We start from the raw sequence: 10,942 nt of genomic DNA on the forward strand, positions 1-10,942 counted from the left end.
CTAAGAGACCGCAAGTCTCCCTGTGCCATGCTGCCACAGCTGCTGTCAGCAGAAAGACACGTCAGACACATCTGGTATTAAAGAAAGAAAAAAAAAAGTGAGTTGTCAGCAAGACTGACTCACTAGGGGACAGGCTGCTTTGCAATTTGCTCGCATCTTTGGTTTGAAATAGCTAACAATCTACTGACCCTTAAAGCGGGCTAAAAGGTACACTCTGCTTTCTGAGGAACACAATCAAGAGCGATATTTTTAGACACATCTGAAAACCATGCTTGCTTTCTAACTCTTGATTATTTTCCTTTTGTTAGGGTTATGAATATGAAAGTAATCTGAGGTCTTTATCTTTTAAGACACTGTCCTTTAATCCAACACCTAGATCCCAGACTAGGCACATTTTACTAAAATAGGATTTCGGATAGCATTACAGGAAAGAATAGCAGAGCAGAGGTGCTCTGATAACTCTTCTTTATCTCCAGAAGGGATGCCATCTATTTTATTACAAAGTGCTGGCCTTTCTCCAGTTTAGTTTGGTAAAGGATACGGGTAACACAAGTATGCACATACATGTTAGTTTGACGAGACCTCTGAACAGGACCAAAAGATGTCTGCCATTCAACTTCATAGGCAGACAGCTATTATATGTTAAAGTTACCTTTTTGTGCTCTGCTTGCCCATCCCTAACTGGTTCCATTCATTAGTGCAAGGATACAAGCCTTAACGGCAAATGTTAAAAAAGACAAAGCTGTTTCACAGAAGAGGAAGAGCCTTTTCTGAAGTTGAATATCACATAATGGGTATTTAAATCTGAGGTTAGCTCTAATTTGCAGGTAAAATAAAGAATGCCAATTCCACAATAAGGCATTCACATTTTACCTGTGTGGTTACAAGACTGTATACCCAGATCCTAGTAAGATTGCTTTTCCAACCTTAGTACAAATTATAAATAATGATTCTTTGCAGAGCAGAAAATTCCTGAGGAACCACAAGGGAATTTCTCAGCATATAGCTTTCTAGTAATAAAAGTAAGTCTAGTTTTCTTATATTGAAACCAGAAATAAAGTAAATACATAAAAACATTTGAGCGGCTAAAGAGCTGACTTGTTCAGTTATCACCTACAGGAATAAGTCCTCACAAAATTTATATCATGCTGATTAGCATTCCACAAGTGGATCTTTTCCATCACGCACTAGCAAATCAATTGTTTTCACATTTGCTTGTAGCTCGTATTTCCCCAAAGGATCTCAGCGATCATATTGTTTTTCCATTTTCCAGTGTAGTCTCTGACCTTTTCCCTCAAGGCCTTGCACAATTCATTTTAGTCAATCACTTCTTATTGATTGTTAGCGCTTGCTCATTCCCCATCTATCTTTGCTTTATTGGATATAGTTTGTTTTATTTTGGGTTTTTTTGTATGTCTTGTCATCCACTCGCTGCTCTTTCCACCCTTGTTGCTTTAGAGTTCTCATTTAGCTTTATACTTCTGATCTGTTCAACTTTCATTCCAGTTTGAGTCTAAATTCCATCTCCTCTCAGCTTATCCTTTCTCTTGTACAGTAGCTGTATATTCAAAACAAACTTTAGCTTTCAGCATGCCAGTCTTTACTTAAGACCTTACATAAAATGCTATACTTTTGTGAATTTACAGGGTTCTAGCAAAAATCTTTTCTTGGTTTATAATTTCTCATGACACTTCTGTTTTGGTGTCATACACACAATTTAGCACTACATACACTTCCTTCTTATTAGGGAGAAGCAAAGAGAAAGTCCCTGGAAACATTTTTTCACAATTCATCTAAAGCCAAATCCTGTCAGGTTACATGAAGATTCACTTAATTTCTGCGGAGCACAAACACTAGTTCATTTCCTGCTGCCATCTTACCTTTCTCAGCTTCATAAAGACTGACATGCTGAATCTTGGAAACAAAGAATTTCATTTCTTGGGGTACTTTTCTCTCCAAAGATTTGCAGTGATACCAGATAGCTGGTCCCTGTTGCACCACCACAGAAGAAATGTTGAACATGTACCTCCTTACACTCATTCCGGAGTCAGTCTTAACCCCATATACAGGATACAATTATTGGGAATCCCTCTTTCCTAGTTGGCACTTTCACTCATCACAGCATTTGAGAATCAATTTTGTCCTCTTACAATAACTAGATACCATTAACCAGCAGAAGCTACGTACAGTCAGTGCTATCAAGATGACTGCCAAGAACTGACCAACAAATGTGGTCCAGGCAACTTCAGCACAGATTTCAAGTGAAATTTTTGCTTTTAATGCAGGACTTTCTTAGCTGGAAAATCCTTAATTCGCTTCATTACAACATCAACCATGCAGCAGATGTGAAACTTGGACTTAAAGCTGGTTTTCAAATCTCCATATAAAATCAGAAAAGGATTCATTTAAAAAGAGTCAGGGTTTAAAGCTTGGAGGAACATCTGTCCAGTCCTTCCTTTTCTTGGGATTCTGTTTTCCCTGACCATTCCCTCTTTTACGGCCTCATTTTTTGGACAACACAATCATGAATGAAAGGAACATGATAGCTTATTGAGCATCTGGACGATGAACCAGTACTGACAAAAAGCCTTCTTTATACCAACAAATTTATTCAATGCACTCACCCATGGCACACTCAACACAGGACAAAAAGAGACATCCTTAGAAAACTTGACAATAGGTCTGTAGGGATAAAACAGTTCAGCTTTACAGCAGCTTTCTGCTTGAGATCACACCAGTACACCAAGATGACAAGAGAGTCACAAACAGTCCTTACTGGAAAGGAGAGGGGACTAATAGGAGATTTAGTAGAGGCAAAGAGTTGGTGCTAAGTACTCCCTTCTACACCATACACATTTCAAAGGGGCATATTCCCAACTAATTCTGGTCTGGACCTGTAGAATGGTCATCTTTTAGTGTCTGAGGTACATGCAGTGAGCTCCCTGAGTGCACTTTCCATTCTAGTTTTATCTGAAGAGAATCCAATCCACACGCTCCAAGACTGTTCCGCATTGTGAACCAACGCATGGTAAGTAGGAATGACTGGAGTATTTAAAAGCACACAGGTTGATGCTCGTGTCTTGAAATTAACTGAAGAAGCTAAAGTTCTAAAATTCATACATCACTGACGTATATTGAATTCGTGCCAGTAAGGAAAAGACAGGAAGCTTGCAGCATCCTTCTGCCCTTACACCTTGCCAGCAAAATAGACCTCAGAGTTGGTAACCTCAGAGTCCAGCTGCACAGAACTCCTATGCCAGAAATTGGGGGTTGGACTAGATGACCCACAGAGGTCCCTTCCAACCGCGAACATTCTGTGACTCTGTGATTCTGTGAATTCCAAAATAACTTACTTGGCCTTTTCCATCAGTCAGCTTGCTGGTGCTGTTAAACCAATCACTTCACCACAGTGTCAACCCAGATATAAACTTGTTTTAGTAAAAAACAGGGATAGGAGACATGTTATGTGTCTCTTTACTAACAGCAAATGGAGATTTTGCATGTCTGTTTTCCCTACTAAGTCTCTTTATGGGCTTTCACAAATATAAATAAACCAGAATGGCAAACGTCAACAGGTGCTGAAGTCAGAATGCAGGGCTTCTCCCAGCCACTGGCTGCCAATGAATGATAGTGCAAATGTAATGCGAGTAGGACTGATCTATCTGAAATTTCAAATCAGCTCTCTCTTTACTACAAACAAAACTCCTCATGCTGGGAAAAGAAAAGGAAAGCTCTCCACATCTTCCTTTTTCTCTACTCTGAAATGAAAGGAAAAAGGAAACACCCCTGTTGAATCTCCTCCCCTTTTCACATTCCTTACCAGAATGTGTGGGTATAGATGTGTGTGTGGACCTGACAAGATGTAAGAAGACAAATTTAATTTTCTGAAGCACACTAGCTTTATTTGAATAAATGCAAGGGGAATTCAACTCACCGTCTGCAAGAACTGCTTCATAGATATAAGACAAAGAGTCTCCAGGATTTTCATTCTGTGGCTTACCTAGGAAAAAAGAATAATTCTTTAATGTTATCTACTTGGAAATACAGTTAAATGGTCATGAACTCTGATGACAGTGATCATTGCTATCCTACTAGATTGTTTCACAGAATGTTTAGTTTTCTCTAAGGAAGATCTTAGCACCAGAAATGAAGCTGGGGAAAAAAAAAAGAAAAAAAATTTGCAAAATAAAACAGAGTTAAGAAAACAAAAGGACGAGCAACCTAAAATGTCAGAAATAAGGAAATACCATGACACCAATTTCCACTTTCTTTTTTTAGATTAAATTCTGTCTGTTATTTTAGATGTAAGATAAAGATATTTTAAAGCTACAGTTCTGCAGGTTGGAAAAAAGATTAAAAAAAAATAAATCCAAGGGCTAGTGGAGAGGAACAAGCCTAGAGAGATCTTTACATGAAATTGTAATTATCCCTTTTCAGTAAACAACCCCATGACTGATCTTTGCTATTTACTATAGCAGGTAAGAAATGTGGGCTTGAGGAACAAAAGAATTTTCCCTGAAAGTCAATACGGCAAACAATGGGAGAGGAGTTGGGTAAAAGAAAGAGAATAGAATCTTGTGCAGGAAAGTGAGAAACTGAAAATGGATGCAGGCATTGGGGTTTGGAAGAAGAGACAACTACGCAGGGCTATGTTTCATGTACAATAAATCTGACTACAGAGTTCCCAGCATTGGATCAAAAAAGCAATGGCCACACTATGTAAAGTACTGGTCAAATATTAAAAAACTCTTTCAGTTCCAGTTTGTTGAAATTATTTTTGATGGCTTAATAACTACCAGGGCACTTTCTGCCACATTATGCAGTATCTGTCTATGCCACTCTTTATGCTGGATCAAGTTACCACCTTTTTTTCCATATCTGAGATACCATGGACATAAGAGATATAAGGCCTGCTTGAGCTCCATATTGTGAGATCCAGGCAACTCAACAAACATCTGTTGCACAGCATCTGTAGGATGCTAATCAGAATCCCATGTACATTGCTGGGTGCTCCAGAATTGATAACCAAGATTTCTATCAGGAACTAAGACTGAAGAGTAAGAGACACTGGGTAAAGATGCCAAGGCTAAGATGAGAAAAGCAGCCTGGGAAAGCAATTGTTTTACATTGACTTTATTAAGGTTGCATAAAACCAAACACTCAAAAGCAGTCTTTCTCCTTTGTAGTATATTATTGACTATTTCTTTTAAATTCATCTATACTGTGTACAATGCACAAATTAGGCCTACTCTGGCATTGACTAGTGGTTTTGTACTTAAAGAAGTGTACTGTACTGATTCAGTTATTCTTGCAATAACAAGAGTCCAGTGAATGAGGAGATGATTCCAGTGAGAGAAAGGACAGTGATATTAGCCGAATGCTGCTCTAGAGAATTTAGGTAATTTCTGGTTCCCATCCTGAAGTTTTGAGGCAAAAAGCTATATGGCCTTTAAAACATGCTTTTCAGAAGTGCTCATTAGTTTTTCATGGCACTTTCCGTGAAAGACCTTACAGATAACCTGCAGACATGTGAGCAGTCACAAACACAACTGAAATTAAAGGGAGTTTGCATGTGGACATAAAAAATACTGTATACTGGTAAGTGTTATGAAAAGTAATATCTTCAAGTGATATCAGAAGCAGAAGAAATGCTTGCACCCTAATCCTGCTAAATACCATGCGGAAAATGATGATAAAATAAAATAAAGTTTGGACAGCATTCAATACAGAAAGAAGTTCTACAGAAAAGCACGTCAGGAAATTAACAATTCTGTTTTCTCAACAGGATTTGAATGGCATTCAATACATAAATAATGCAACCGCAAACTCAAACACAAAACAAAGTATCAAATAACTGCTAATTAACTGAGTACTATTCATCCTGTGTACTAATAAGGGCAGGTTCTTGGCGGGGGTGGTAGGGGGAGAATGCACTTACATAATTAAAGGCAATCAATGCATATGAACAAGGGTCCTAACTGAAGTTTAATAGGCTACTTTGTACCGGTAACTTTTTGACTTTTGAACACCTAACTTTGTAACTGTAATAACATTTTCTGGACCAAGTTCTGTCCTCATAACCATCTAAGTAAGTACAGAGAAACCCTACCAAGAGAAATATCTGATTCTATACAAAACAAGGTTATTCTTTTGCTATCCTAATATTCATATTTTTTTTCCACTATGAACTTAAATAGGTGCTACACCTCATTTTTTCAGGGCTAGGTATCACAATTTTTTTAAATCTGGAAAACAACACAATTCTTATTTTATTCTATTTCCAAGAAGCTGACACTAACTTAACAGAAATACATCACGGTGAAATTACAAACAGCAATTTCGTTATAACAACACCTGTGTGCCAAAAATTATACAGCAAATGCATTTCCAGAGGACTTCCAATGACCTTTTGGTAATTGTGATTGGTAACCACACTGCAAAACCCAATGAGAGTCAATAATACATTATGTGAAGGACATGTAAGACTACAGATTCACATGGCCATTTTACAGTTCTAGCTGCTGGAAATCTTAAATTATTGGTAAGCTTTAGAAATAGCATCACGACTGTAACTACATACTGACTGATGACTGTTGTGCCATAAACCAGGCATAAATTTGGATGGTGTCCACCTGCAACCTTGAAAGAGCAGACAAATCATGATAAAACCATTGATTAATTTTAAAATAAAAAAATTTATAACCTAAACAATACAATCACAGTACATTAATTTAAATTAGTACATGCTGTTGCATTAATGCTTATGTTCTAGTCATTTGACTTTTATTATTAATGAAACTCTTTGTGAGCGTGTCCTAAATGCTGTTAAAAAACATTCACTTCAATATGTCAGTGCATTCACTTCTCCAGGTGTAAGCAGTTTTCATCCAATTAGTGCCAAAAATAAGAGGAAAAAACATCACATACATGATGCATACTTCAGAATCCAAGGGTACAGGTCACCATGACTGGCTAGACAGATTGAAACATGAGCTGCTAAGAAAGCTGGTTACATAACAAATTATGTCTTCTCTGGATGTTTTAGAAATAAGAGAAAAAAGAACAAAGAACTCAAACAGTTTAAGCAGCAAGGGATGGCAGTCTCAACATCCTAGCTATGGTTGCCATCTCCAGGCTGCCACTTCAGTTTCTCTTCTGATTTGAAATAGCCAGGATCACATGCCAAATGAAACAAGTTAGCGACACTAACCATAGTTTTTTGTTGACATTCATCCCCGTTACAAATCCCCATCACTGCACTGGCATCCCAGTAATCATTCTGTGTGGAGATGGAGAAACACAACATCTCAGGAAGATTTATTAATCTGGTAATTTTAGCAGCAATCCCTGCAGAGTAGTTCAAAGACTAATTGGCAGGGCAAAATGGAAATGAGGATTATACTGTAGCACACTTCAGCTAACAAAATGCCCCTCTCGCTCTGCTGCTTACAAATTCATACAGATTATTTTCATTTTAATAAAAAAGTTTAATTGGCATTTGAGGTGCTCCTCAATAAGCAGATGACCTCACTGCCTTAAAGCACCAACAGTGGTATGCACTGTCTGAACATAAATACATCGGGGAATGAGGAAAGCAAGGCACGACTGTGTGGTCTCATGTGCTGCAACATCCCCTGCCAGTCAATGACGCCAGAACAACCTACCTACTTTTCTCTATTTACTCAATCTTGTGCGTCCATGTGAGATATCTTTATAACCAAGGCTTCAGCTCATACACACACAAAACCACGCTGTATTCAGTATTCACAAACAAAAAAACCCCAAAATTCTAGTGATTTTGTTTCCTCTTCAACTTTGGTTCTTCTTAGCACTTTAGCTTTATTTTTTCGTAGACTCCAAGTCAGTGTCAAAATCTAGCTGAAACACTTGCCCGTTGAAGACAAGGCAAAAGTTCCCTCTTAAATTAAGGGGTTTAGTTCATCAGTACACGTCTTGCTGACAGCCTAAGAAAATCCATCATCATTAGTTACTCATATTTGAGTACCAACGTGAAGAGGATTTTACAGGAGAACAAGCAAAGCAGTGCATTCAAAATGTGAAGTATTACTTCAGTGTTTAACATTATATCCAAATTCCCTGTACAATTCCAATAAAATTTATGCCACTGTACTAGAAACACAACAGGAGAGAGACACCATAAAAGCTTATCATAAAAATATAGATTTATTTATCTTTTCTGTGACCTGCACAATGGAAATTAGCCCCATATTTGAAGTAGGCTGAAGATTTACATACATTAAGCCCTATGTTTAAGCTCCCAGCCTCTTTTTCCTGCATTTACTTGCTACAGACAAATACCCAATGCTAGTATCTCATTACTCCAGGTCTGTATCTTACTAGCAGTTGCAAAAGTAGTTCTCTTAACATTACTGTTCTTAGTGATTAAAATTGTGTGCAGGTACACCAAATACTCTTTAGGTAACAATCAGAAATTAATGGCATGATGCTGTCTCAGGTGAAAGTTGCATATTCATTCTGAGAATCTTTCCTGGGCTGTCAAAGTCTGTGGATATAGTTTTCTAGTTGGGTTATGTTATTCTATGTACCTCTTCTCACTTTTCAGTACAATAGCAGATAATGAATGGATATGCTTCGGCAGGAAGGTTGGACTAGATGACCCACAGAGGTCCCTTTCAACCCCTATCATTCTGTGATTCTGTGATTCTATGAGTAGGTTTGTTGAGTGGTTCTCAACTATCAGATTCTATAGAAGTAGATTCTCTTCATATTTGGCAAAAAAAGAGGACACCACTGCTTAGAGAAAAGGCTGGAAGTGACAAGAGTTGTTTTATTGAGCTGTAAACAATCAAACCTAATAAAACAGCAAGCAGACTAATGGATACTTACGACTTCTGAACTGTGAAGTCACACCAAAAAGTCTCATAAAGCATCAGTACACTTCAGAAACAGTGTCACAGAAAATTATTTGTGTTAGATAAGATCTGCTGTCTTTTTGCATCATCAGTACAGAGTCACAAACAACAACAGGAGGAATTCATGACATTTACAGATCTAAGTAACTACCTCCAGCTGCAGGCAACTATCTATCTACATTTACAAATCCTTTGCTTACACATATAGCTAGCCTGAACTTGAAGTGGAAGTGTTTCAGGACCAAACAAAAAACCAAGCTACACATGTCTAGGCTAAAAACCCCCAGGGTACTGAATTAATACACTGCAAGTATGTCAATTCAATACAAAAAGGGGTACACAGTTCAGCAGACCAAGGAGAAGTGTAGAACAAAAAAGCAAAAGGAAAATAGATGCAAACAAAACGTGTCTCCTGATTCTACTTCCTGCAGTATTTGGGAAAAGTGTCCAAGAAAAGTCAGAATTCTAGAGTCACACTGGGTCATCTTAGACGTTAACACAGAATAATCACATTTCTGAGTGTTCTACTCTTTCCCAGAGATTTATCTTTTTCTATGACAACAGGCCCTTACACAAAATTCAAAATCAGCTCTAAATCTGAATGCAGCAGTTTCAAACAGTGAAGCATTTCGTGAATGAGTTCTGGTAAAAAAATCTTTCAACAACAACAAAAATATTTGCATTCCTCTTCATCCATAAGGTGAATATCATAAAATCTGTCACCGGCCAGGAAATATATGTTAGAAAGGCCAGTTTCCATGTCTCAGTTCTCCCTTTGCTCCTCCAAGAACACGTTCAAACAAGAATGACAAAATTATTTGTGATGACTTTCAGATTTTGTGTTTGAATCACATCACAGGGGAAACAAGCTCTCTGCTGGGTACAAAAACTGCATCTTCCATTTAGTTTTACTGAGCATTTTAATTAGTATTGGTTTCTGCCTAGAATTTTTGGCATATATACTACTTTAGAGGTAGAAGGAAGTTTTAACAGATAAAGAGCCCTACCTTCTCCAACAATATGAAACTGGCACCATCTGGTAGGCAAAAGGATTTTTCAAAATAATCGAGGGGGGCATATAAAATTAGATTTATTTTACACTCTTTCCATCTCAGACTGTAAAGACAGCGCAAAGAGAATAGCATCTAGGGGAGAAGAGACAAGACAGCTGAGAACTTACCTTGCCTAGGAACTTTGCAGAGTATGGAGAAAGCTGGAGTGGAAGGGTAGTGATTACTAGCACCTAAGCTACGCCATTAATACTCTTCAGGACTGTGACATAAAACCTGATTTAGCATCCCTCTTCAGTTCTAACTGCCCACAACCCACTCCTGAGCCCTGGCATCAATTAGACCTAGGATCTTGATGGCCCGCTGTCCTAAGGGATTAACAGAATTTAGCTGTGGCGGTGCACAGCAGCATGGCGCCATGCAATCATTGTAATTAAAGTACATCACTAAATTTTTAGACTTCGGTAGAGTAACAGGTACTTACAGGTCTTGTTAATACAAAGAATACAAGAAGCTAACAGCAATGAACAGTTTAGGAAGAAAAAAGAATAGAAAAGCACGAAGAACACACACAAAAGTTCTCACCACTATGTCCAAAAGCAGAAATAAAAGGGACAAGGGATAAGAACTGAAAACTATTAAGAGACAGACGATAACGATCCATATGAAGAGAGATGGGAAATCTTCTGAGTGCATAGTCCTGAAGAAAGGCATAAAAAAATGGCTCCAAAGGAAAAATGATCCAAGTATACTTAATAACCCCTTAGCAAGCCATTATAAACACAAGGGAAAAATCTCTTTCCCAGATGTGTAATCTGTCAAAATTCCTGCCACAGGTATCACAAATGCTAAGAGCTTAATAGGATTCTACAAAAGAGTATCATAAATACAGACACTATGAACAGTCAACCATTATCTTTAAGCAAAGGTAAATACTGATAAGACATGCACATACTCATTCCTCAGAGCTTAAATCAACACCCAGGTGACAGCAAATCTTGCACTTGGAATACTTTTGCTGTGCAACTGAGAGCCATG

General features: G+C 37.9%; 1 protein-coding gene across 3 annotated transcripts in view; it reads right to left on the reverse strand.

The window, feature by feature from the left end:
* The window catches only part of BANK1 (B cell scaffold protein with ankyrin repeats 1), a 156,868-nt gene that overhangs the window by 119,767 nt on the left and 26,159 nt on the right, over positions 1-10,942 (reverse strand). For all 3 annotated transcript variants that reach the window (XM_075421449.1, XM_075421447.1, XM_075421448.1), the window contains exon 3: positions 3,935-4,000. In XM_075421449.1, the coding sequence (XP_075277564.1) occupies positions 3,935-4,000 (66 nt within the window). The remainder of the gene's footprint in view (positions 1-3,934; positions 4,001-10,942) is intronic.

This window comes from Opisthocomus hoazin, chromosome 5 (genome assembly GCF_030867145.1).
Source record: "Opisthocomus hoazin isolate bOpiHoa1 chromosome 5, bOpiHoa1.hap1, whole genome shotgun sequence".
Classification (NCBI taxonomy): domain Eukaryota; kingdom Metazoa; phylum Chordata; class Aves; order Opisthocomiformes; family Opisthocomidae; genus Opisthocomus; species Opisthocomus hoazin.